This window comes from Pongo pygmaeus, chromosome 2 (genome assembly GCF_028885625.2).
Source record: "Pongo pygmaeus isolate AG05252 chromosome 2, NHGRI_mPonPyg2-v2.0_pri, whole genome shotgun sequence".
NCBI classification, from domain to species: domain Eukaryota; kingdom Metazoa; phylum Chordata; class Mammalia; order Primates; family Hominidae; genus Pongo; species Pongo pygmaeus.
The window spans coordinates 73,229,572-73,256,928 of NC_085930.1; the positions used below are offsets into that span (position 1 = coordinate 73,229,572).

The 27,357-nt window shown below is 45.6% G+C and overlaps 1 protein-coding gene across 11 annotated transcripts in view; it reads right to left on the bottom strand.

The window, feature by feature from the left end:
• ITPR1 (inositol 1,4,5-trisphosphate receptor type 1) overlaps positions 1-27,357 on the bottom strand; it is a 363,735-nt gene that overhangs the window by 66,969 nt on the left and 269,409 nt on the right. For all 11 annotated transcript variants that reach the window (XM_054482499.1, XM_054482497.1, XM_054482492.1 and 8 more), the window contains 5 exons: positions 13,714-13,894; positions 11,652-11,905; positions 5,002-5,202; positions 3,073-3,183; positions 820-915 (listed from right to left, as the gene is read on the bottom strand). In XM_054482499.1, the coding sequence (XP_054338474.1) occupies positions 820-915; positions 3,073-3,183; positions 5,002-5,202; positions 11,652-11,905; positions 13,714-13,894 (843 nt within the window). The remainder of the gene's footprint in view (positions 1-819; positions 916-3,072; positions 3,184-5,001; positions 5,203-11,651; positions 11,906-13,713; positions 13,895-27,357) is intronic.

Sequence of the window (27,357 nt, forward strand, 5' to 3'; positions counted from 1 at the left end):
CAACACTCTCCCAACCTTCAAGTCACAGCCAATTGTGACTATCACCCCTCAAAAATAAACCAGATCGTGTTTTCTTTAAAAGAAACAAACAAAAAACCCAAACGTCAGCAACCAAAAAACATTTCTGTAGCTCAGACTCTTGGCACCAAGAAGAGACATGAATTCTTCAGCACTGGACAAAGATATGGCTCAAATACCAGCAGCAAACGAGGAAAGAAAGGAAAAGGAACTTCCGTTCATTAAGGGTGAATCAGGTGCTGGGCACTGTGCTAGGGCTTGACATGAATCTTCTCATCTAGTCTTCAAAGCAACCCTCTGGACTAGGTAATATTATTATTATTGTCCTTTTATGGATCAGGAAAGTGCAGCTCAGAGAAGTCTAAGGTAACACAGCAAAACAGGCAGAGCTATGGACTTGAACTCAGGTCTGCTAGGTTCCGTAACCACACTGTCCCCCATGAGGGAAAAACAGAGAGGGAGGCTTCTCCATGTGGTTTATGCCAAAGGGAGAGGGTAAAATAGCACGTATTCAATGTCATATAGGTTGGTGCAAAAGTAATCGCGGTTTTTGCCATTACTTTCAATGGCAAAAGTAATAGTGGTTTTGCCATTGAAAGTAATGGCAAAAAACGCGATTACTTCTGCACCAACCAAAATATTTCACTTCTCTACTCAGTCAGAGGCCTGAATTAAATGTTTCCTTCATACTTCTGACTTTGGGAACCTTCAAGAAAGCTCCAGGAAGCAGACCCTCTGTTCTGTCCCAAATATCGTTGCAATGCTCCTTGGTGCTACCATCAGATCCGTCACCCAACTCACCAGTTCCTTGGGCCTCATGTTATAAAGTATCCTCTCTGCGTTTTCACTGTCGTGCCTGCTTTCCATGATGGCCAGGAGCAACTTTGAGGCATTGTTCTAATTGGAGAAACAAAGGGAGAGGAAATGTAGAGGGGCTGCTTGGGGGCTCGGCCTGACTGCAGGTGCTAACTGACACATGGGAGACATTCTGGCTAAAGAGACGAACATTTCACCCCATGAGGAAGCTCTGGGTCAAGTACATCAAAAACCATCTGCACCAGGCAGAGAATGTCCCCCTTCAGACCCCAGATACGTGTGCAGAATCTGATTTGGGACAAAGAGGCACATATTTGTCAAGGCATGTGTGTTATGCCCTAATGTTAGCTGGTACAAGTCCTAGAAGAAATTGGGAATTTACACGTGGGTGCTTATGGATACACTGTCACCCTCATGGTGACAGCGGCTGGGAAGAAGCTGCTAAATACATAGATCTGTGCTGCCTTCCGGACAGGTGTGGTTACAAACTGTTATTTGGCCTTGCAGGCCAGAGAAGACAAGTAATAAATAATTCTTCCCTGTCTTAAAATATTTCTATTAGCTCTCATAACCCCTAATATAATGAGTACATCTGACACTAGTTAACAAATGTGACCCAAAGGAACAATGTATGCAGGCCAAGCCATAATTTCCCATTACATTAAAAACACCCATGTTCACACCCCACATCCTGTACTTCCTGGCTTGACTTCATTTTAGGCCCTGGGTCTATGATACTTTGTATGCTTCTTTATGTACAGGACTTGAAAGTTGTTGGGTTTTTTTTCTTTTTTTTGGACAGTGTGAGTGGTCTTATTTCTTCCCCTAGTTTTGGTCACAGCAGTTGAGTCAGGGTATCATGCTATCGCAGGGCACAAATTTCTATCATCATCCATAGATCACTGGATTAGTTGAAAAAGTCACTCAAATGCTGACCGGGAGCACATGAACTTCTGTTTATTTCAGACTTTCTGATAAATGGTAGCCAGGTACATGAGCTTGAATGTGTTAAAATTCATTCTAAAACACAATTTGTCAAAAGGAATTAAAAATAGCAGAAAAAAAGTCCATTTAAACCACACACCCAAATCGACTGTTAGTGTGGACTCTCAGTTCTAAATAGTAAAGAAAAAATAACTGCCATTCCCACAGGTTTCTGTGTTCCCATCTTTCCTATGACATCCTTCATGCAATAAATACAGCTCAGCCTTTCAGCTAAAACCCTGTAGTTCTAGGCTCTTTCATGATAATGATGAAGTGCTCGCTGCTGCGGATGGGCAGATAGAGGACAAATCTCAACATGCCCTGACATGGGAACAGTTAAAAAGGAAATGTGTCCAGAAAGGCTAACATGTTTTGAAATATACTTTAGAAACCTGATGCCTGCAAGCTCAATTGTTAAAACTGAATCATGGGATTCTCAGAGAACCTATGGAACCCTTACATAGAAGGGAGGGTTTTCTGGGTATACTTTAGAAGTCAACATCAGGAATGGTGTATCAATTTCTCAAATATCCAAAAGGCCAGCTTGGAAACGCTGCAGGTTTAGCACCTAGAAGTCACAATTTTCATTCCGTTAAGCTGTTTGAGTAATAGAGAGTCCAAATGTCAGCGGGGCTTCCACATCAGTCGCCTGCAGTCCCGCATTTGTACACAATTCAGAGAAACTCAGCAGAGGCCCACAGGCACATTTTTGGTTTGTGTAATTTTCCTTATTTTAAACCAACATTATTAACCACGCTTCTGTTAAATCAGTGACAAAAGAGAAAAAGGTATTTCCTTGATTAAGTAAAAATAGATGTTTGTTTTTTTGGGTTTTTTTTTTGGTCCTAGGTAGGCTTAGTTGTACTATTCTTCAACCGGCCCTTTTCCCTCAAATGGGGAAAAATCAGAAACCATAGAGGGAATGGCGTTTCCATTGTTTCTCTGTTTGTGACTTTCAGAACCAACGTGTTTAGTACTCGATGCTGTTGGAATTCATTTCTTAGCTTTGAGCAAGGAATCTTCATTCCGTGGGACCTAACAGTTCAGAAGCTCCTATCCCCTCATGAGATACCTTATGTGGAAGAGAAAGGTTGAAGTTCTGCATCGTAGTAGCACTAGCAACTTGGGTCATTCATTTAAAGAACTATCTTTAATATTTACTCTCATGACTAATTGACCATGTGCACGTGCCAAGGCAAAACACAAAAGTGACTGTTTCCAAATGACTATCTTCTGCTTTTAATTCCTACTTGCCTTCAGTTCTAACACAAGGTCCATCCTCTTCTTTCCCAAAGGATTGATATCATTGAGGATCAGGGCTGTGATGATGTCAATGCCATTGGATTCATGGGTGGCTATGCAGTTCTGAGCAAAGACACACACAGACATTTTACACAAACGCTGGTCATAAATCAGACGTCAAAGGCCAACAGGCTGAACTGCTATTTCAACACAATGCTTACCACTCCCAGTAATGTCTCTAGGGGAGAGCTGCAAATTTTCCGTGAGAAAGTGGTAAGAATAAAAGACAGATGAAAATCTCTAGTTTCAGAATTAACAGTAAACAGTAGGAAAGTCCCCATGCACTGTAACTGATAAATTGGTTGTGTCTAATCCAAATCATGCAGCACAGTTGGCTTTTGTTCTTAAAGGAAAATATGGTGTATGACTGATTCTGGGTTCTGAACCCTTTTTCCCCTTTCAAGGTGTGTTCCATTCTCTCTAAATCACTCTTTTTGTATTTTGTACTTTAGCTTAAGGCTTAAGCTTGGAAAGCAAGTTTCCTGTTTAAGGCACACAATATCAAAATTAATCATCTGCCCCCAGGTAACATCTCCGTTTGCAGCACAATCCACTCTGATCTGTTCCTTTCAACAGGCCTCTATTTGGCAGAGAAGCAAACTTGAGGTAATAAGGAAATTCACTTAGATGTCAAATAAAGCCTTTCCCCAAGCCTGTTGTATTTTTTTGTTCCTTTTCATTTTAACTAGGACTACACCATCTGCTTCATGAGGGAACCGGGAGAGGAAAGTGCATCTCACAAAATGCTATTCTCACATTCACAGACAACTGAGACCAGGTTTTTAATAGACAATGAGTTGTCTCTCATAAACGGTTCTCCTCTGAATGAAGGGCCTGGCTCCCCAAGTTACACAAGTAAACTTCCCTGGCTGCTGGGTTTAGCACTGACCATTTGAAGCCTTGGTCGTCTCTCTCCAGTTAGGATGAAGCTATAATTTGGGATTAAAAATCATACTTGGCTGGGCGCGGTGGCTCAAGCTTGTAATTCCAGCACTTTGGGAAGCCAAGGCGGGTGGATCACGAGGTCAGAAGTTCAAGACCAGCCTGGCCAATATGGTGAAACCCCATCTCTACTAAAATAATACAAAAATTAGCCAGGCATGATGGCATGCACCTGTAGTCCCAGCTACTAGGGAGGCTGAGGCAGAAGAATCGCTTGAACCCAGAAGGCAGTGAGCCGAGATTGCACCACTGCACTCCAGCCTGGGCAACAGAGTGAGACTCCGTCTCCAAAAACAAACAAACAAAAATCATACTCAACCTAGCACAATGCAAAAACTCACAAAATCCTTAAGATGCTATGTATAAGCAATGACTGTACTCAGGACAAGAAGTTATTGGGTTGTACTCTGAAAATATTCTTCTTTGAGAGACCAAAGTCAAGACTATCTCATCTTTCTTTTCCCTGAATGTCCATGATGTTTAAATCTCAACTATAAATGTCCTCATATTACTTTCAAGCTGTCTCACGTGTAGTAATTTTCTTCTCTCTAGCTAGGCTTAAACCCCCTCCCAGTAGTCACTCTTTGAAATCTCCTAGTATTTAAAATAGATCACTGTCTTTTGGTTCTCATTTCACTCCTGCTTTATTGCCTACTCCTAGAAATTAAGTTAAATAGTTGGACATTCAAACCAAATCAGATGAAGCCAAACATAGCCAAGGAAAGAGACCACGGACTGTCCTTCCAATGTCCTTCATTAGGAAGGTTCTGAAGTATCATGAAACACCATGGCCATTTCTCAATTGCTGGAAGACAGCCTCCTGTCCTACTGACTCCCTAGGCCAAAAGGCACTGGCTTCGTGATTTCTGAACTAGTCTCTGTCAACATTTCCAAAATGGGACACTTTTTTTCCCCATCCCAAAACAGAAATTTAATTACCTGGTTCTCATGGCAAGGTCCTTGACAGTATTCGGTCAGACTTTCCAGGGTTTGGTTGATAAGCGCTACGTTCTTTTCATTTATATACAAGCCCAGAAGACCAAGGCCTCCAGTCGTGCTTCCACAAATACAGTCCAGAAACTGCAGGGTCTCACATACCAAATTGTAGTTGGTCTTGTTATTTTGGCAACGGAGGAAGTTCTGCAATTGGGTAGTCCCCAGGTTCGGTGAGCAAAGGCAGAGGAAAGAGGGAAATGTTATTCATCCTGCCATTTTGATAGCCTCTAATAGGTTGGTAATTATACAGAGAGATGCCACGTGGGAGAGCATGGAACAGTCAGTATGCCCCCCACCACCATGATGATAAACCCATGGACTTGGTGTATGGCAATGGCCCTCAACAATGCAACCTGCCCTCCGAGGTATAAGTATATGGAATGCAGTGCAGTTGACTCCTATAATCTTTTTGAGTCCTCCTTTCTCCATTCACTTCTTACCCCTTCCTCTCTCCTGCCCACTCCAGCTTCCATCAGGTGTTAAATTCAGAGGCATCTGACATTTCCAAGGGCAGTGGTTTTGTTTAAAGATGATGGTTTGATCTGAGTGCTGAATGCCCGGAGCCCAGCACTAGGGACAGTTCACCATAAAATGGGGTTGTGATCAGCTGGCTTACTCCCAGTGCCATGTGGAAGGAGCCTGGATTACTTGTTTGGCCATTTCCATGATTAAAGGAAGGAGTGAGAGTGAGTAAATGTGTGTGTGCTTGTGTGCATGTGCCTGAGCAGGTATTCTCCAGGTGAGTTCTAAATGTAAACAAGAGGCACAGATAGGAGCAAGACACTTCCTCAACAAAATTTAAAAAGCCACATTCACCCAACTTGAGAAATAGAGTATTTTAATGAGGAGATTTTTGTCAGAGGCTCCAGTAATCTGTTCTTAAAAAGAAGCAAAAATTAGTTATGTATGTTCTTTTCCTCAGTTACCAAAGCGACAGGCTTACTGTAAAAAAGATGGGCAATACGAAAAGATAAAATGGACATGATCTTTGACCCAGTAATTTCCACTTCTATGAAGTATTCACTTCTACTCACAAAGTATGTATTGGATGTCCACTATAGTACTGTTTGTGACAGTGAATAACTGGAAACAACCTAATTGCGCACCAATTGAGGAGTAAATAAATTACAGTATATCTACATCATTTAATATTATCAATTAGAAACACCGAGTAGATCCCTATGTGCCAATATGGAAAGATCTCTATGACACACTGTCAAGTTTTTTCAAAAAGGCATATAGATTAATATGTAACAAATGTTCCCGTTCCAATATATAGAAAAAGGACTTGAGGATACAGTCTAAACCAACAACAAATTCTCTATGGATGAAAGAGAGGCAACTCTTGTAACTAAATACTTATTTTCATTTGGTCTTTATAAAAAGAATATATCCACACATTCCTTGTATAATTAAAACATTTGTAAATGCACAGGTTAAGAGCTGGTAACCAAGTTCAATGCTTGACTCATCACCAAACTAGCCACCTCCTTTCTCCCCACTACAACTTAACCCAAATCCCTTTTGCTCAATAACAAGTTCAGGCCCAGGTGGGAGGTGGAGGGAGAACAGATGATTTGGGACTGTGTGGGCTCGATTGTTTCTCTAAGGGAAACCAGAGGAGGATTCCACAGCCATTTCTGCCTTGCTCCAGCTCCTCAGGGAAGATACTACCTGTTTGAGGGCTTGGCTCAGTCCCGCTCTGTGCAGGGGCGCTGGAGGAGTGTTTGGGACAACTCTGAAGAGGGCCTGGCTGTCCATGGCTGAAATTCACAGCAAGGCTCTCCTGGCCCATCTGTCTCTCAAACTTCTGTTACTGCTCCCAATGAATTTAAAAAGGCATATAGATTAATATGTAACAAATGTTCCCATTTGAATATATAGAAAAAGGACTTGAGGATACAGTCTAAACCAACAACCAAGTCTCTATGGATGAAAGAGAGGCAACTCTTATAACATCTGAGAAGCAACTCTTATAACTTATAACATCTGTCTCTCAAACTTCTGTTACCACTCCCAATGAATTCATTTCATTTAATTCAGATTATTTCAACCAGTGTTTACAACACACTTCAAGCACTCCTCATTCTCTGCCTGGCCTCCGGGCTCCCACCAGGCAATGCCCTCTGCCTGTTGCTCTCGAGGCCTCCACCCTGAATGACTCCCCTTCCTTCAGGATGTGGTCTAAAGTCACTTCTAGGAAGCTCCTCCGACCCCTGAGCCCTACTCCAGTGAGACGGGAGCACCGCACGTCGCCTCTTCCAGCCTTCCTCACTCCTGTGATGTGCGTACAGAGGGGCCGATCAACTCACCAAGGACTACGCTGACAGCGCTGGGTGCCCAGCAGCTGGCACAGGGACTGGCACCTACCAGGTGCTTTGTAAACACTGGTTGAAATAATCTTAACACAATGAAATGAATGGAGGGAAGAGGACTGGGAAGTCCTCAAGGCTAGCTGGGCCCACGTGTTTCAAACTCCCCATGAAGACAAAGGCTGCCCATTCCTGAAAGCCTCTCCCATCTCTCATGGCTTTCAGAGTGTCCGGATGGAATCTGTCCCAGACTCAGATCCATTTCCTCTGGCCCTCTCCATAAACAGAGGCACACCACTCACTATGAGGCACACGGAACTCCTCCTCAGAGAAGAGAACTCCCCTTCAGCATGTACCACCCTGCCTTGTCCAGGCTAGAGAAATCCTGCCCTTTTTGCAGTCTTCCTTGGAGAGCCTGGGACCAAGTAGAGATGGGTGGGTTAAGGAAATGGAAGACTTCAAGTCTGTGCTTAGACAGACTTTGGTGGAAAGAGATCAGGACCTGCATTCATTACCCCAGGGGAAAAGCAAAGCCAGCTTCTCAGGGTAGGGTCCCCAAACACATGCCAACTGGCTGAAGAGAGGTTTTTCCCATCACATTTCTGACCACTGTAAACAAGGCTTGCTTAAGGCAGCAACTGCCTGTTTGGCAAAGTGAGACTTGGTGACTTTATCTCTTCTGAACATTTACCAACAGGAAAGTTAAGGTTATAAATATGACAAGCAACTCCGGGCACGAGCCCAAAGGGTGCTGCTGCAAAAGGCCGGATTCCTTCTCCCTCCGCGCTGACTCTGAGCTGCTTTACACCAGGAAGCCGAACACTGTCTCCTTATGAGAATGCCTTCTCCTTCCCTCCGATCCAAGAGGAATCCCTGACCCAGTGACCCACCCCCTGTTCTGGGATATTGCCACAGAATGGCACTCAGAGTGGCTGAGTCCTGCTTAAAACTATTCTTTGGAGAAGTGGATTTCCACACACCATAATTTTATTGGAGCAAGTCACCACCTGAGAGAATCTGATTTTGCAGGAGTTTTTAAGAATGACTCCAACCTCCAGCCTTGTGAACCACTGGTCCAGATCACGGGCTTCTAACTGGGCCCTGGAGAACACTGGGGGCTCCCTACAATTCCTCCCCCCCATCCCAGGGGTCTCGTAGGTGAGGGAGCACTCTAGTTTCCACTCCGAACAGAGCAGCTTTGCTCTCCTCTGCTGTATTTAGTATATTTCTGCATAAGATATTTAAACAAAGGATCCTGTGCGCTCCTCCCCACCAAAAAGTTTTAAAGCACTGAACTGGATAATCTTTATGATACCTTCAAACATTATGTTGCTAGGTCTTTTTTTTTTTTAAGTTAAAATATGTTAAAATATACTATACACCCCAACACCCCACAGCACTGTTTCCAACAGAGCAATGCACCGAGGAACGAGTTTTGGAAGGACTTCATTAAAAGGTGCTTCTGTCCATGGGGTTCCTAGGGCATTGATTCAAAGGAGAATTCTGCAGAAAGCTAAGGTATAAAACTAAAATTCTGAAGACTTCCAAACAAGAAATGATGAACCTGTGCAATTAAAGCCTTACTCTGCTTCCACAGTGGAAGGAAGTGGGTGTGTGGGCGAGGGAGGGAAGGTCAGGGAGAGAGGGAAGGCGGAGCAGGCCCGTGCCACCAGAGCTAAGCTCGGGAACAAGCACATTGGCACTGCCCCTCTGACACTCATGGAGGGATTCTACTCCAGGCAGTCTTGGGTTTCATAAGCTCAGAACTCAGCAGATGCCAGCTCCTCTGAGAGGCCTTCCCGGACCTGCAATGGGTTGGTTCCTCTCTTCTAAGGAGTGGCTGGTTCCATTCAGCTCGAGTGACTGCTACCCTAGACTCAGCTCTGTGAAGGGAGGGGTGAGGTCCTGTCACCATGGGTGCTTGGCACAGAGCAGGGATTCACTGATATTGATTAAATGACACACACATGCCTGAGCATCATCTCAACTTACTTCCCCTGTGGACCCGAAGGCTGGCAGAGACCAGTGACACCTGCATATGGGAATAGTACAGGGGCAGTGATCACCATGCTCTGCCCAGAAACAGTCCCCAGCATCAGGATGCCCCCACTCCCATCCACAGAGATGCCAAGCTCAGCTGCTCAGCCTTAGTCCTCTGTGGGTCACTCACTCCCCCTTTGCCTGAATCCCTTGACTAGTGGTAGGGTTATGGAAGGTGGAGGGTGGACAATGTCAGGGAAACAGTGGCCTTCAGATGGAGGTTATCAGCCAGTGAGATGGTAACCATGCCCTGAGCTTTTGGGGCATAAGTGCTTTGCTCCACCCAACTGGACTACACAGTCCTGGCAAGAAAATCTAGGGCTGAGGTGTTCTAAAGCCCAAAAGAGGAAAGTCTGAGCAACTGACAAGAAAACTAAGGAAACCGATGGCTGAGATCCCACACTCAGATGGCAACAGGGATCAAGCAGGGAGCACCACAGGCTGAAATGGGCCAGGCACCAAAGAAAAGAAAGAACCCAACCTCATCTGGAGGGGCCCCCACTAGCATGCAAGCCACATGGTACTGTGGGTCCAGCCTGGCCGACAGTGGGGTTTGTGTGAAATTCCTTCACTTTCCAACATGAGTCAGATCTGGCCAGGTGATGACCTCAGATCTCAGATGCTTTTTCAAAGTTGAGGCTCTTCAATCCGATTGAAAATTCAAACAACTATAGAAGGTATTAACGTTGCAGGCTTCTCTCAGTTCCATTTCACTGTTTGCCTTACTGATTAACAATATAATTTCTTAGCTAATCCAGGCATAGACTCTGTGGCAAGTTTTAAGTGAGAGCAATTCACTGTGGCAGTACCAACTGTCTAGCCACAATCGAGGTGTGACACGCATCAAGTCACCTGCGGGATAAGGTCAGCCAGGTAAATATTTAAAGGCTGTGCCTTCCCCTGGCCAGATCTGGACTAACATTATTTCCTTTCCATACCCTCATAACCCAAGTACACAGAACTACCAAGGCTGACTGGAGTGTCTTAGGAGGAAACATTTCATCACAAAGGAGATGTTCAGATGCCCTTTCCTTGTTCATCCTCACACCATTCAGGCAAAAAGGGGGTGGTTTCCCTAGGTCCAAGAGTTGGCAACAAACCCAGGCAAAAGCCAGGGACCCAGTGCTCCAGCACGCTTCTCCTGGGCAGTGAGGGGCCCCCGCAGATCCAGACCCATTCGGAAGAAAGAAGCGGATCTCTATAATCCGTCCTTGGCCCTTCCTAAACAGCTCCTGCTGCTGGGAGACTTTGCAAGGGAGATCATATGCCCTTTGTCTCTTAGCATTTGGTTAACAACATGAGCTCTAGTGTAAGACTGCCTGGGTTCAAGTCCTACTTCTGCATTCCCTGTGTCCTCTGTACCTCAGTTTCCTCATCTATAAAATATAATCATATAAGCAACACTTAGGATCCAGGATATCATAAGTGCCTAACAAACCTTGCCCATTGTTATCAGACAAAAACAACAACAAAATGAACAAAAGATTTCTGGAATAATCAGTTCGGCAAATATTTTTGAGCACCTCTTTCTGTAAAACACTGAAAGGCAGCCATTTCCTTCATTCAACCAACAAATATTTAATCAGAACTTTCTATGTGTCCAATTTTAGAAATCTAATATATTTAATTATCTAGCCATCCACCCATCCCATTTTTACCTGAGTGCCTAGATGTCTAACAGTGACAGGCTACAAGACACACACATAAATAGGCACATACAGACACTTAACAAATATATATGGGGCAGGCACCTATGTTGGTGCACAAGATGTGGTCTCTGGCTCTCTGGAGACAGCAGGGAAGACAGACAAGGACATTACTTGCCCAGGCTTTCACATCACAGAACTTTGCAGACCAAGGTTGGGGGATCACTTGAGGTCAGGAGTTCGAGACCAGCCTGGCCAACATGATGAAAACCCACCTCTACTAAAAATACAAAAATTAGCCAGGCATGGTGGCGCACTCCTGTAATTCCAGCTACTTGGGAAGCTGAGGCAGGAGAATCGCTTGAACCCAAGAGGTGGAGGTTGGAGTAAGCCAAGATCACGCCACTGTATTCCAGCCTGGGTGACAGAGCGAGACTCCATCTCAAAAAAAAAAAAGAAAAAAGAAAAAAAAGAACCTCGCTGGATCCTTGGCTCAAGCAATCTGGCCCAAGTGAGAGGTGCTGAACCACCAGAGGAAGGCAGGCCTTGGCAGCCTTGCCCGAGCTCCCTCCATGCCCCCGCCCCAGGCCCTCACCTGTAGGTCTCGGTTGTGGTTTTCACACAGGAGCTGCAGGAAGCGGAGGATGGGCTGCATGATGGTGATGACCGCGCTCATCTCCAGGTCGTCCTTGGTTTTGTCGGCAGTGGCCTGGGTGCCCTCTCCAGGCTGGTAGTGGTCGTCGGGATCGGCCTCCCTCCTGAAAGTGGTGAAGGCTTTCCTGGTGGCAGCAGAGGCCTCCAGGAGCTGATCCCGGACCTCTTCTGTTATCTGTGTTGTGGGCTCTTTAGCTAGAAAGCAAGCATAAGGCATGAAAGGCTGTAGAGTCCTCATGGGCCCTATTCACCACTCCAAAGGTGACACTCAGAAACCTACATTCCTGTATCTCCTAGAGACCTTCAAAGTTGGCAAAACACTCAAAGAAGTCACAATCTGCTGTCAGTCCTCAGGCAGGATTACAACTGAGCCAAGCCCTGCCACCTTACTTGTGGTTCTACCATTTCACCTATGCGTGCAGTATGTTTTAGAGGAAAAGCCTTAGTACAGGTTCTGTCAACCTCACAAATCTAAGGTTCTGGGCCTCAGCTTCCTGATCTTTAAAATGGGAGAGCATCGGTGAATAATATCTCAAGAAAGTTCTTAAGAAGCTCAACATAATGCTAATCACAATTATTGTTGTCATAATGACTGACCCTTTTGTAACTATCAAAGCACTGTGATTAAGAACTTTGTGTGTGTTATTTTATCTCATCCTCAGAATAACCCTGTGAGGTAATCATGGCATTACAGTTAGCAGCATTGACTCTGCAGCCAGACAAGCTGGGTTCGAATGCTGGCTCCACTGCCTCCTAGCTGCATGTCCATAATGACTTAATTACCATCTCTGTGCCTCAGTCCCCTCATCTGTAAAATGGGGATAACTCAATTTTATCTATCTTGCAGCGGTGACATGAGTCTGAAATGAGTGGAACTGTAAAGAACTTTGAACAGTCCAGCACAGTGGCTGGACTATAATCCCAGCTACTCAAGAGGATCACTTGAGGCCAGAAGTTTTAGACCAACTTGGGCAACGTAGTGAGATTCCATCTCTACAAAAAAAAAAAAAAAAAAAAATTGTTTTAAACATTAGCCAGATGTAGTGGTGCATACTTGCAGTCCCAGCTACTCAGGAGGCTGAGGTGGGAGGATCATTTGAGCCCAGGAGTTTGAGGCTGCAGTGAGCAATGATCGTGCCACTGCACTCTATCCTGGGCAACAGAGTGAGACACAGCCAAGATTTTGTTTTTAAAAACGAACACTGAACAGTGCCTGATTCCTAGTAAGCACTTAGTAAATGGTAGCCATTCTTCTTTTTCTTCTCTTTAGCTCCTATCTAGACCAGCTGTTCTCAGCCAGGGGTGATTTTGCCCCCAACCCCACCCAGGGGACAACTGACAATGTCTGGAGACATTCTGGGAGTAGGGATATGCTGCTGGCATCTACTGGGTAGAGAATGTGTATGCTGCTAAATATCTTACAGTGCACAGGACAGCCAGATAGCCCTGTAACAAAGAATTCTCCAAATGTCACTTGTACTGTGGTTGAGAAACCCAGTTCTAAACTTGAAACGTGAGGCTCAGCATGCTTAACTTTCTCAAGACCATCTGACTCCAACACTTGTGGGTCTACCCACTCCCCAGTACGACTTCTCTTCTGGTGAGATACTGGATAAAAAGCTTTATAAGCTTTCCAATACCTCGGAAAACAAAAGAACATTATCTGACAAAGGACTAACACCCAGTTTTAAAATACGTATTTCCCTCAACTTTCTCTAACATTAAATAGAAATCACAGGAAAAGAATATTCATGGATCCCTTGCCAATAAAACCCTAAGCTTGACCAAGAGGAATGTTCTTTATTAAACAGGAAGATCCTTCTGAGCAGCAGGGCTTCAGCTCAGGTCACTAAGGAAGAATTACATCATTACCAGGCTGGCTTTTCTTCTGAAAGCTCCCACCATAATGCATTTTAGAGCATAAAAGTAATGAAAACAATGAAGGATAACAAGGACTCTTCTGTTGTTCATGATTCAGCTGACTGAAGATGAAGAACATTTACCTTTTTTCCGTGATGGGGCATCCCTGTCTACCTCGTCGTCTTTCTTTTTATTTCCCAAGTCACTGGTGTTCACTGTCACTGTTGCTTTGATTTCTTGCTGGGCCACCTTCATCCGGTCATAAAACACCTTAAAGAACTTCTCTGACTTCTTATCTTCTGTCAAGCGGCAGAAAAAGGAGTGCTGCAAAGGAAAATCCATAGATTGTGAACACTGTAACTGACCAGAAACTGTACCCCACTCATGACACCAAAACCTAATGAAGATCAGAGCCAGTTGCAAAACCTCATGCATGATCTAAGTTTAGATCAACATTAAGGACCACTCCACACACTGTAGTTCTCTGGGTTCTAAGGCCTCGGGTTCTCAACACAGGGCCTTTGAAACAAATTGCTCTGGCTGGAACAGACACATAGGCTTTGGGAGCACGCTCGAGTGTGGTGGGCAGACTGTTGCCAACTAAGAACAACTCCCTTCCACCCTTGCACACATGCAAAACAACACTGTTAATAATGAAAACTGAGTTTTTCTGGGGGGATTACTGCAGGGCCAATCATTTGTTTAAGGGCTTCTATGCACTCTTCCCCTGGGCAGAGCCCTATGAAAAATATACACATGAATAAGATATGCTGCCTGTGCTCATTAACAGGTTAGGATGACATGTCCATAAATCAGACTAAATTATGTTAAGTAAAAAGTACTCAGGAAGCTACACAATTATATTATAAATGCTCAGCGCTGGTGAGGATGACACTATGCTAAAGTGACTCCAAAATCTTCAAGAAAAAGATCATCTTCAAATCAGGCTTCAAAGGACAGGTAAGAGTGGTTAAATGGAGAAGCTCAAAATGAACAGGTAGCTCTCCTCTTGGATACACATTTGTTTTTGGACTCTCTGCAAGCAATAGTATACACTGTTGATGGAAAAACACAATATGGTGTCTCAACTTCATTTATGAGTATTCGCTTTTCACCCCTTTGCAAACACCACACTGTTGTAAATTATTTACATAAAAATACAATACGGTCATTTCCAGAAAAAAAAAAAACAAAGCTCCAAACAATATATTTGCTTCTTCCAGTGGATCTTCTGCCAATTTCAAATCCTTCCATTTGGAAAGATGGCACTTCCCTACAGAAGGCGGTCCTAGGCTTCCAATCCCAGAAAGAACTTAAATCTTATCACCTTCTTGAAGCCCCCTAACTCTTAAAACTCTCACCCATACACACACCCCAATGTCTGATTCAGCAGAGCCCTAGGGAACCACCACATTTCCATCATCGACATGCAACTTCAGCTACTCTGACTCTTCCAGCCATTGACTCACACACTTTGTGGACAAACGTCTGTCCTGTCTGCCCACAATGCACTTCCTGGTCACGCCCTTTCTCTTCCTTCCAACTGTTCTTCTTTACCTCTGGTTGCTTTTTACAGCTCAGGATCCATCCTTCCTGCCTGTGCTCCCTGGTTCGTTTTCCCTCCAGCCACTGCCAAATGCCAGCACACAAGTCACCACCTCCCCTATGCTTAGCCTTGTCATCCTGCATGTCACTGAGGCCTTCACGACTCCCACTCTGGAACCAAGGTAAGTCTGTAGTGTCCTTCATTGCCTTTTACTGTCTCTTTTCTTTTCTTTTAGGTTTCCTGCTATTTCATCTATCCATCCACTCATCCATCTACCTACTCATCCGTCCATCCACCTACCCATTCACCCATCCATCCATCCATCCATCCATCCATCCATCCATCCATCCATCCATCCATCCATCCATCCATCCAACCATCCACCCACCCACCCACTACTTATTTTTGCATTTGTCACGAGGTGGGCACTATGTCAGTTATAAGAGAAGTGAACAAAAAGGAGCCTAGACCTTTCCCCTGTGAAATTGACAGCCTCAGGAGGAAAACACATAGTAATTCAACAATCACCATAATGACTATTTACTAAATAGCCTTTTACCCCTACAAAAGTGACCCAGGAGGCTGCTGGTAAACAGCACTGTGGCAGACGCTCAATGCCACTGCCCTATTCTTATATTCCTAGCTCTTTCCACAGCTAGGGCCCCTCATCTTTTGGGCCCACCACCAATGCCACCTGCTCAGTGAGGCTGCCCCTACAGCAGCTCCCAAGCCTACTGCTTATTCTCCATGCCCTGTTTTATCTTCTTCACAGCAATCAAGGCCTCTGAATTGCACTGTTGCACTGACTGTTCACCTGCTTACTGTCTGCCTTATGCAGAGTGCAAGCTCTGTGAAGGCAGATGCCTCACCTGAGTGGTTTCCAGCTTCCCCCAGAGCACCTAGAAGAGGCCCAGCACATAGAAGGCACTCCATGATTATTTGATAAAAGAATGAATATAACCCAACATTTTATGGCTCCCCATAACTGGATGCCCCCCTCCCCATAGTCAGATCCTTTTTATATTTGGTGGACATGATAGAAATAAATCTCTAAAATAAGTGAATTCTAGAAAATTGCTCAAATATGAGAAAGCAACTTCCAGTTGTTCACTTCTTTGAGAGCTCTTGAACCCTCAGATCAACAAAAGAGACAAAAAAAATGGTGGGGGCAAAGAATGCAACCTGAAGCCACCTAATTATGGTGACTGAATTTCCCACCAAGACAGGCCATCCAACATCTCACCCATGTGGGCTTACAGGGGACTGCCTGCTAAAGCTGGGGTGCACCAGAAGGCGGCCATGCAGGACCATTCGCTTCAGCTGCTATCCCAGCTGTGTTCTCATGGCATGGAAGCAGCTTTGAAAGCATTTTGGGACAATCTGGTCATTCAAGGAAACAAAAGCCCTTCAAGTAAGTAAGTAAATGAATAAAGCCTGCCATCTGTTATCTGATAGCAGCGCCACGCGACACACACAGATAGCCTGCCACAGACCGCACTGTCTGACGGCCAAGCGGGTGACCCAACGGCTGTCAACCGCTAGGGTCAGGGTAAGGGAAGCTCTTATGAGATGAGACAGGACCAGGCACTGAGAACGCTCCGCCACGGTCACTAGGTTTGTTTCGCATTACAGATTCCAGTCCTCAGTCGCTCAAGAGTTTGAAGCAGCTTTATTGATAGAATGTGCTCAATAAAATAATAAAATGGATAATAAGGTCTAGAAGACACAAGTAAGCACAGAAAATCAAAAAGAGAATAGGTTGGGAACTGGAGAATGGGGAATGAGGATTCAGAGGAGTCCCAGGCTGGGCTCCGAGGTCAAGCTGAAATGAGAGGTGTGCTCAGTTACACTACTCTTGGTATCAGAAGGAGAAATACAACCAGTGCCTCAATGGAAGGAAGACATTTCTTTCTTTTTTTTTTTTTTATTCTGTTCAAATAATTTTTAAAAACTTTTTAAATTTGTTAAGTTCTGGGGTACCTATGCAGGATGTGCAGGTTTGTTACAAAGGTAAATATATGGTGGTTTGCTGCACCTATCAACCCACTTATTACATACATATTAAGCCCAGCATGCATTAGCTCTTTTTCCTAATGCTCTCCCCCAACTCCTGCCTCCCCCAACAGGGCCCAGTGTGTGTTATTCCCCTCCCTGTGTCCATGTGTTCTCATTGTTCAGCTCATACTTGTAAGTGAGAACATGTGGTGTCTGGTTTTCTATTCCTGCATTAGTTTGCTGAGGATAATGGCTTCTGGCTTCATCCATGTCCCTGCAAAGGACACGATCTCATTCCTTTTTATGGCTGCATAGTATTCCACATTTTATAGCTGCGTAGTTTATGTACTACAATTTCTTTATCCAGTCTATCATTGATGGGCATCTGGGTTGATTCCATGTCTTTGCTATTATGAAGAGTGCTGCAATAAACATATGCATGCATGTAACTTTATAATAGAATCATTTATGTTCCTTTGGGTATGTACCCAGCAATGGGATGGCTGGGTCAAATGGTATTTCTGGTTCTAAATCTTTGAGGAATTGCCACACTGGGAAGGTGTTTCTTAACAGAGGAATTAGCAGGGCAGGCTTTGCAGTCAGACTGCCTGGGTGTGAGTCCCAGGTCCTTGACCCACTGGCTCTGTGGCCTTGGGCACACTGCCCAGCCTCTCTGAATCCACATGGAAGGGCTGCCACGATGCATGCCAAGTGCTTAGTACAGTGCAAACTGATGGTGTTAATTTTGTTTTTCTACTACCATTACATTAGTAGAATGTGAAAACCCCAAGGTGAAGGTGACACTGTGAGCAGCTAGGACAGGATAGCAAAGTTAGACCTCTGTTTCCAGAGTCAGAAAGGCCTGGATCTCAGCTCCACCGCTTACTAGCAAGTGTCACCTTAGAAAGTGACAATGTCTCTGAAACTCGAATCTTCTCATCTGCAAAATGGGCAATAATCGTACTTCATGGATGGTTGTGAAGGCTCAATGAGATCACCACAGTAACACGATAGCTAACACTCACTGACTGCTTTCAAGCTACCAGGAACTTAGGCAAACCTTCACATGTTATCTTACCCAAAAACCCACGGAGCTAGTTACAAGGCCTACCTGGGCAACATAGTGAGACTTCCGTCTCAATGAAATAAAAAAAATTAAAAAGGTACCCCCGAAGAAAGAAGTGGGGTTTCTAGAAGAGAAGCAGTGGTATCTATTGCAAGAGTAGAAGTGAAACATGATGGTAGTGTGGGTAAAGAACTAACATACTTCTTCTTTGAAGGGGCAGGCCCTTGGAGGGAAGGGAGGCAGAGGGGCAGCTGTCCTCAGGGAGGGCCTTCTGGAATTGCTGGCTGTGGCTGCTGGAGGCGTTCACCTGCCCCCCTCTGGTACCTGGTGTGACCTAGACTTAGAGAGACAAGAGCCCTCCACATAGTCACAGACCTGTTCATTAAGGCTCTTTCTGTAATGATGCGTTTGCAGGGCTTGGGTGGGGAGTGGAGTGTTCTCCTCAGGACTGTCTCCCTATGGCTGGTGGGAGCTGAGAGCAGAGAAGGTGGGTGCACAGCCTCCCCGCCCCAGGCTTGTGAAGTAGGGCCCCTCTACACGCTACACTGCCTCCCTCTCTCCCTCCCTGAACCTCTTTCAATTCATCACTCTTCACCCCGACCAAGAGCAAATCATCAGAGATTTTACTTTTCCAAACTTTTCACTCCACCCCACCTGGCAGGTGTGAGGTAGCCCTTCAACATAAACCTGGCCCAGACTGGGAAACATCAGGTGATGGTGAGAGAAATCAAAATGGTGGTTGCTAGGTACCCATCAACAGTGGGCTGCATAAAGAAAATGTGGTACATATAAAACATGGAATACTACAGAGCCATAAAAGACATTGAGATCAGGTCCTCTGCAGCAAATGGATGCAGCTGGGGGTTATTTTCCTAAGCGAATTGATGCAGGAACAGAAAAACAAATACTACATTTTCTCACTTGTCAGTGAGAGATAAACATTGGGTACTCATGGACGTAAAGAGGGGAACAACAGACACTGGGGAGTACTTGGGCGGGGGGTAAGGGTTGAAAAACTCTTGGGTACAATGTTCACCACCTGGGTGAACCACCACAAACCTCAGCATCACACAATATACCCAGGTAACAAACCTGCACATTTACCTCCTGAATCTAAAATAAAAGTAGAAAAAAACACCAAAATGGTGGTTGCCTATGGAGGGTGGGGGGTTGTGAGTAGAAAAGGACTATAAATGGGAATAAGACAACTTTCTAGAAGAAAAGAAACATCTTGATTAGGTTGGCAGTTTCACAGGTGTGGTAGACAGAATGGCCCCCTCAAACATGTCCATGTTCTAGTCCCTGGAACCTGTGAAAATGCTGTCTTATGTGGCGAAGGGGAATTAAAGGTGCAGATGGAATAAAAGCTGCTAATCACTGACCTTAAAGTAGACAGATGAGCTTGGATTACCCGGGTGGGCCCAACATAATTACAAGGAGCCTTTGCTGTGGAGGCAGGAGGCAGGAGGAAGGAGAGGAGGGTGGCGAGAGGCAATGTGAGAAGGACTCCATTCACCATTGCTAAACCTGAAGATGGAGGAAGGGGCCACAAGCCAAGGGATGTGGGTGGCCCTGGAAACTGGAAAAGGCAAGGAAGCCTTCTCCCCTAGAGCCTCCAGAAAGGAGCGCTGGCCTGCCAACACTTGCTTTAGTCTAGTCTAGTAAGACTCATGTTGAACTTATAAAACAATACATTTGGTTACTTTAAGCCACTAAGTTTGTAGGAATTTGTTACAGCAGCCACAGAAAACTAGTACAATGGGTATAAAAACATTTGTCAAATCTAATCAAAGTCTACATTTAAAATCTGTGCCTATGATTATATGTCAATTATATCACAATAACAATAATTAAAAAAAGATAACAGAAAGTCTGCTTTGTTCCCAGAAAGCTGGGGAACTCTGTAGAGGGGCCACCTTCTGAGGCTGCCTCTCCACCAGAGGGAACGGCATCTGCCCCCGCCAGGCCGACCTCTCCTCACCCTCCAGTCATCTCCAAATCACATTTGATTCCAGAGCCCTTTCCATATAAGCTGTCTCACCAGAGTCTTAGGAGATTGCCAAGGCAGATATCATCATTCATAAATCTGTCACATTATAGATGAGAGAGCTGGGGTCAGGAGAGGTCAGTGACTTGTGGCAGAGCCACAACCAACTCTCCTCCCATCTGCACGTTGAACCAACACAGACAATCAGCCCCAGCAGTAAGGCCGGAGTCAAAGGCTGGGAAAGCAGAAGACACGAAGCTGGTCTGCGGGGAGACCCTCAGCACCAGTCCCAGACATCCCTGACGACAGATCTGATCAGATATGCTTTAAGGAAAAGGCCAGGGCAGGGGCAGGGTGAGGCAGTGACCCCAGCAGTGGCTGTTTCCATCCTGAATCCACTGGGCAGGGGGAAAGGGAAGTGGGCATGGCTGCTGTCAGCCAACCTTCAACCCAACAAAAGAGAAAGAGAGCACAGATCACAGAACTCTGCAGCTGGAAGCACTGGATTCCAGCAGTTTCCAAATGCCTTTTTCAGCAGGGTAATATGCTCCTCTCCAGTCCCCAAACACCATCTTAGGATAAAGACCCCCCTAGATAAAAGACAAAAGGCAAAACAGCTCCATATGAAGCAGAGCAAAGAGGGTCCCCTCCCTCTTGCCATTGAAACTCCTTGGAACTTCAGGAGAGCAGCACTTGAAAACCACCCATGTCGTCCATCCTTCCACATTTCACAGAGGAGGAAACTGAAGCCCAGAAAGGGAAAGGGACTTGCCAGGGCCACACAGAACCTCCCTCTCCTGACTGCCCAAGACAGTTACTTTTGACCACACTGGGGTGTGGCTGGTTGAAACTACAACCTGAGTTTACATTCTTACCTTCTGATAATTGTCAAGTACACAGTTTTCCCTCCTTGGGTTGACTGAGCTGTAGAGGGGCCAATGAATTAGGGTCTTAGATTAAAAGAATAACAAAACTACCTTTTCAGATCAGCCTTGAAAATAATAAAATATTGCTTAATTAGCCTGGCTCCCCAATCCTCCCCAGCCCTGCAAGTCCTTGCAAAGCCATGGAGCATGGTTATGACGAGCCTGCCTCACTTCAGGAACAAGAGCCACCCCGAGGTTAGGGGCTAGCGGACAGTGGCAGCCACCCTGGTGACAGCAGGAAGACAGAGGGCCTGGAATTATCATTGGATGCAAGTTGGACACCAGTCTTTGGCCATTTACATAACACCCACCTCCTTTCTGGATCCACCTATCTTACCCTTCCCTGGAAAGGGGTATTATTGTTAGACAACTATAGCACTTTGCATCTGAGTTGCTCTTGGTAGTAATCAAAGTGTTTTTCACACCTAATGTTTCATAACAACCTTGCTGGGTGGGCCCCAGCTTCCATGTGATGCTGACATGGCAAATGGTAAGACCCTCATTTTTCAGCTAAAGAACCCAGGGCACAAATGAGGTTAAGTAAATTGCCCACGATCACACGGCTGGATAGCAAGGAGCCAAGGCCATAATTTAGGTTTCCCGACTTCCAGTTCTCCAGGCATGCTCTGCCTAGCCAGGTGTGTTTTATTACCTAGTTCAAAGGGGGACACTCCTTTCTTTAGGTGCAAAGGGTCACAGTCCTAATCAAACTGTGTAAACAAGTGGTCCTGGGGAGAATAGGAGAGACAAGTCTTCTCCATGACCTGGACATACACCCATGAAGCCATCTTTCCCAGAATTCAGGAAGTTCAGGGGAAAAGACAGGCCTTGCAGTCCAAGGATCATGGCGCTCCCTGGAATGTGAGCCAGCCTACCTGTCCCTTCCTGGGCCACCAGGCCATTCTAGGGGAGGAGCCCCTTTGTGGTATCTTAGCTGCAGGACAGGGCAGTGGCGGGGAGCATAGATGTATGTGTCCCAGGGTGGATCCTGGTGGGAGCGGGCATGGCTTGCAGGGGAGCAGTCCAGCACAGAGTGATGGCTGCGGGACTCAGATCCTTCCTCAAAGAAAAGCATTTCCATCAGCTTCTGAAAGTTGGTCCACCTTTCAGAAGCCCTCGCTCTGAGCCTTGAGAGAATCCAGAGAATGGGATTTTCCACCTCACTGCCTCATAAGACACGGCCCTGACCCATCTAGCCCACGACACTCACCACGGCTGCTCACTTATCTGCTGCAGAATGATTTAAGTTCTCACGTTAAGGCCAAGAATTTGAAAAATGTGGCTGTCGAACAGTGAGCCAAAGCTTGAGTTTCCACAGGCTGAGGAAAATTCTCTGTGGGTATCTTTGATTTTTCTCTTTTCACATCAACTCTGGGAGTCTCAGGGACTTCAGAGGACATCTCCAACCAGACTAACCCACTCCTGCCCAGCTTGAACAGATACTCTGTGGGCGACAGAGCAATGCCAGTGGCTACCAAGAGGTGGGGCTTACCTTGGCTGTCTTCCTACACCTGTGGTTAACTGAGAACTCCCCACTCCCTGAGGACCCTCTCTCTGCAAGTTTTATTATAGTGAACGGCAACTGAACATTTCCAATTTGCCAGGCGCTAAGTGTTTTATGTGCATTATCTCATTTAATCCTCAGAACCACCCCATGGGGTAGGTGCCATTATCATCCCCAGTTTACAGATGAGGAAACTGAGGCCCCAAGAAGTAACCTGCTGAGTCATCCAACTAATAAGTGCCCTGGCACCCAAGTCCCACCTGCCTGATGCCTCAGCCCTGTTCCCAACCACTTGCTCTGTTAAGAGTCTGTCCTGTTCTGAACACCTTTTGGCATTTTATAATCCACCCCACCCCTACCCCTACCCACCAGGTCTTTCAGAGGCATAAACAGGCTCCTCTCACAGTAAAGAATAGTGGCGGAAGGTACACATGCATTTGAATGCCTCAACTTTCCCATGACGTTTAATACATTTGTTAATATGGGCTCCCAAACAATCCCCTTCTGCAAGCCGAAGGGCTGCCAGGGCTGGGGTAATAAATTATTAACAAAACCATTGTCACACAATGACTTCTGTGGGTCTGGAGTCCTTTTTTTAGAAACCAATGATTACAATCAAAACTCAAAGACCAGGAACCATGAACTAGGTAATAAAACACACCTGGCTAGGCAGAGCGTGCCTGGAGAACTGGAAGTCGGGAAACCTAAATTTTGGCCTTGGCTCCTTGCTATCCAGCCATGTGATCGTGGGCAATTTACTTAACCTCATTTGTGCCCTGGGTTCTTTAGCTAAAAAATGAGGGTCTTACCATTTGCCATGTCAGCATCACACGGAAGCTGGGGCCCACCCAGCAAGGTTGTTATGAAACATTAGGTGTGAAAAACACTTTGATTGCTACCAAGAACTACTCAGGTGGAAGGTGCTACAGTTGTCTAACAATAATACCCCTTTCCAGGGAAGGTGTAAGATAGGTGGATCCAGAAAAGAGCTGAGTGTTATGTAAATGGCCAAAGACTAGTATCCAAATTGCATCCAGTGATAATTCTAGTTGGTTCTGGTAGGTTGAATGGCCTCTAAATTGACAGCAAAAACACAATGAATGGCAATTCCCATTAACTGTCACAATGTAGAATTTTTTTTTAAGTTTGGATGGCATAAAAAAGAACGAGATCATATCTTTTGTGGGACCATGGATGGAGCTGGAGGCTATTATCCTCAGCAAACTAATGCAGGAACAGAAAACCAAATACCGCACGTTCTGGCGTATAAGTGGGAGCTAAATGATGAGAACTCATGAACACAAAGAAGGAAACAATAGACACTGGGGTCTACCTGAGGGTGGAGGGTGGGAGGAGGGAGAGGAGCAGAAAAAAATAACTATTGGGTACTAGGCTTAGTACCTGGGTGATGAAATAATCTGTACAACAAACCCCAGTGACATGAGTTTACCTATATAACACACCTTCACATGTACCCTCAAACCTAAAGTAAAAGTTAAAAAAAATTTGGCTGAAATTTCACTAGCTATAGAAGCCATTCAAATTTCTGCATGTGCAGAGATAAACATCGTTGCTTCCACTTGTCAAAGTTTAATACACCCAAAAGCAGAATACAAGCTTGTGTCAGACCCTCCTGTCAAACAATCCCAAGTCTTTCCACATAAAGCATTTTCCAACATTTTAAACCAGTCTTCACTTCAGTAAAAGTCTGACCTATGAAAAGGGTCTAATAATTAGTACAATGGGCATTCAGAATTGGACACTCCCTTGGCATAAATTATCACTCACCCTAACAAGAAACTTTTTTGCAAGGTCTGATGGCTTTCAACCAGCCAACATCTGCAGCTCTCAGTTTACCAGCCTCTCTCAGGATGTTTCCAGCTTTAATGAGTTCAGAAATAACATAGACTTCCAAGTAGAAAGGAAGTGATGAAGTGAAGCAAGTCTGTATTGGAGAGGTGTCAACATTTCAATTTCATTTTTCTGAAATAAGGTCCTCCCTCATCCACACTGTACAGTCACCTCTTAACAAGTGAGAGACAAACCAGTTTCAACTACCCTGCCAGGCGAGGGTGGGGCAGATGCCCGTTGCTATGCCTGACACCTGAGAGAAAAGGTGGAAGACAAAGAACCCTTCCGTCACTCTTATTAATCTGGTCACTGGGCTCTAGGGAACGGCCTAAGCTGCAGGGTCAAGGCCAAGGCAGGGGATCTTCATGATGATTTTCAAGGTGAATTCAGTCTTCTTCAAGCAGCAAAGTCCAACCTGTTCTATTAAAAACACTTTTTCAGGGGCCAGTGTGGTGGCTCACAGCTGTAATCACAGCACGTCGGGAGGCCAAGGTGGAAGGACTGCTTGAGCCCAGGATTTCAAGACCAGCCTGGGCAACATAGCAAGACCCCATGTCTAAAAAAATGTTTTTAATTGGGGAAAAAAACACCTTTCTTCTGAGACAGAAAGCTTAACAGCTCTCCTTTCCTGTCTCCCAGTGCCCACGGGAACCGGGACTTACTGGGAAAGCTCTGCCCTATCCGGTAAGCAACATGGTCCCCCTACACCCTGTGTGGATCAGAAAGCTAACAGTTTCACACATATTCATCAACAACTCAACCAACAAACAGTAATTCCTTAAAAAAAAAAAAATTTAAAGGCATTATCTTAGGAAGCCCCTGATGGTGTAGGTAGGCTACTGGCAACCCCTGTTTCCAGCAATATTTAACAGTAAAACCAGATTTCAGAGAAGCAGGTCAGCCACCACCCTGGAGGACCCTGTGGCTCTGACCCAGGAACAAGAAGTTAAGGAGACTCCAAATTTTCTCTGGGTTCAATAGTCAAACAGATGCCAAAGGCCAGTATCTTTTGTGGGGATACATGGCACATCTGTCAGTCTCTTCCAGCCAACTCATGAAGATTGGAAAGCCTCCAGACAAAACAAAGATGACCAGTGGAGTGTCAAATCAACGATATCCTTGAAAACAGACATAAAATAGATGCAACATCAAAATTTGCCTGAAGTGGAAGGGGACTGTGGTAGGAAGCTCCTTGGTAATCCTCCAGGAGGGCAAGAAGGTGTTCTGGTGGCTCTTCAAGCCAACATGAGGCTTATTAAAAAGGTACTCTAAAGCAAAGGAGAATTTGGTTAGATCTCAGGAAGGACTTTTGTCCAAGGAATCAGAGGGGCTTTAAAATCTCAGTCCATAAAGAAGGAAGGAACAATGTGAACTGCATGTCTGGGCTGCAGGAGACACATGCTAGCCTCTGAGGGTGGCTTCCAGGGCTGGTTCTATGATTCAATGACAAGTATCCTCTGGTGGCTCTTGTGAAACTCTCAGGTCCTGTCTCAGCTCACCCACATGATCACTGTGGGAACTGTGGCCAGGAGGACATGAAGACCTTCTTTCTCATCAGACCTCCACCTTGTCTCATGAACCCTGAAAAGACAGATGCAAGAGGTGCTTGGAAAATTCTATCACCAAGTCCTCTTCCTGGGAGGAGGGTCCAGTGCTGAGGACCCGGCAGTGACTTAGGTGCTGTTCCTCCATGGGGGTGGCAATCTGCATCGTGGAGAGCGAGGGCTGAAGCAGGAGTTGCAGGGTCGGGGAATCGATCTCTGGGAACAACTCCCCAGGTCTTATTTCCATTCTGTGTACCTGAGGGACAATGAATCAACACCAGCCAACGTTTCCTGTCCTCAATGCTCCAAGGTTCCCAGGGAATTCAACTTGAAATTTATACAGATGCCAAGAATAATCCTTGCCCCACCCATTTTCTGTGTTTGTGCAGTCATATGGCTCAGTGAAAGCGATCTCTATCCTGCATCTTTAGCAAGGTAGAAACGTATGCATAGGGGTGACTTAGGAACTGAGTGGGTTTGGATAGCTCATTTATTAACTTCCATCCTCAGTTCCCTCATCTGCAATGGAGAAAGAGGAGGAGAACCACTTGAGGTTCTATTGCAAGGAGTACAGGAGAGAAAACAGGTGAGAGCCCGCACAGTACCGGCAGGGTGTCTACACCAGCCACATTCCCTTCTCTGCTCTCCACACAACTGTGACAAGGACACTTGGCCATAGAAGCAGAAAAAAATAAATCCACTCTGGCCTGATGGAGGCAAGGACACTGGCTCAGGTGGCAAAGCCTCAAGCAAAGCAAGTGCCTCCTTGATGAAGACTGCAGTCACCCCCAGTCAACCCTAGTCCTTCCCAACTCAACTGACTCTCGGGTACAGCCGAGTCTGGTCCCGAGCAGAATGCTCTGGGACTTTTCATGTCTCCCCACCCTGCATACCCATTTTGCTGTGTGCTGACCCACCAGGTAACTTCCACGTGGCCACAGAGAGCCTCCCTGGCAGCTGACAGTAAGATGTACAGATGGCCAAGTGGTTAGAGCAGGGCAGGGTGAAATCACACAGCACTCATCTGGGTAAAGCTGCTTTGTATATGAGGGCTTTGGCAGCAGCAGTGCATATCCAAGCAGGGGACAGGCCCAAGCCAACTTGATGCCCTTTAGAAGCACTGACTAGGGATTGGCAGGAACCACAGGGATCACCTCATCCAGCCCCCACTTGATGACAAGCCCAGCACCCTGGTGGAGCAGATACTTTCCGCAGCTCTGCCCCTGAACAACCACCATGGGGTAGACCACGTTGGCCTCCTTCACTCAGCTCCTCCAACATCCCAAGCACAAGCCAGCCCTCTTCTGGAATACTCTTGCCCTCTGCTACTCTTCACACAGCTCCTTCTCTTCTCATCTGTTGGGTCTC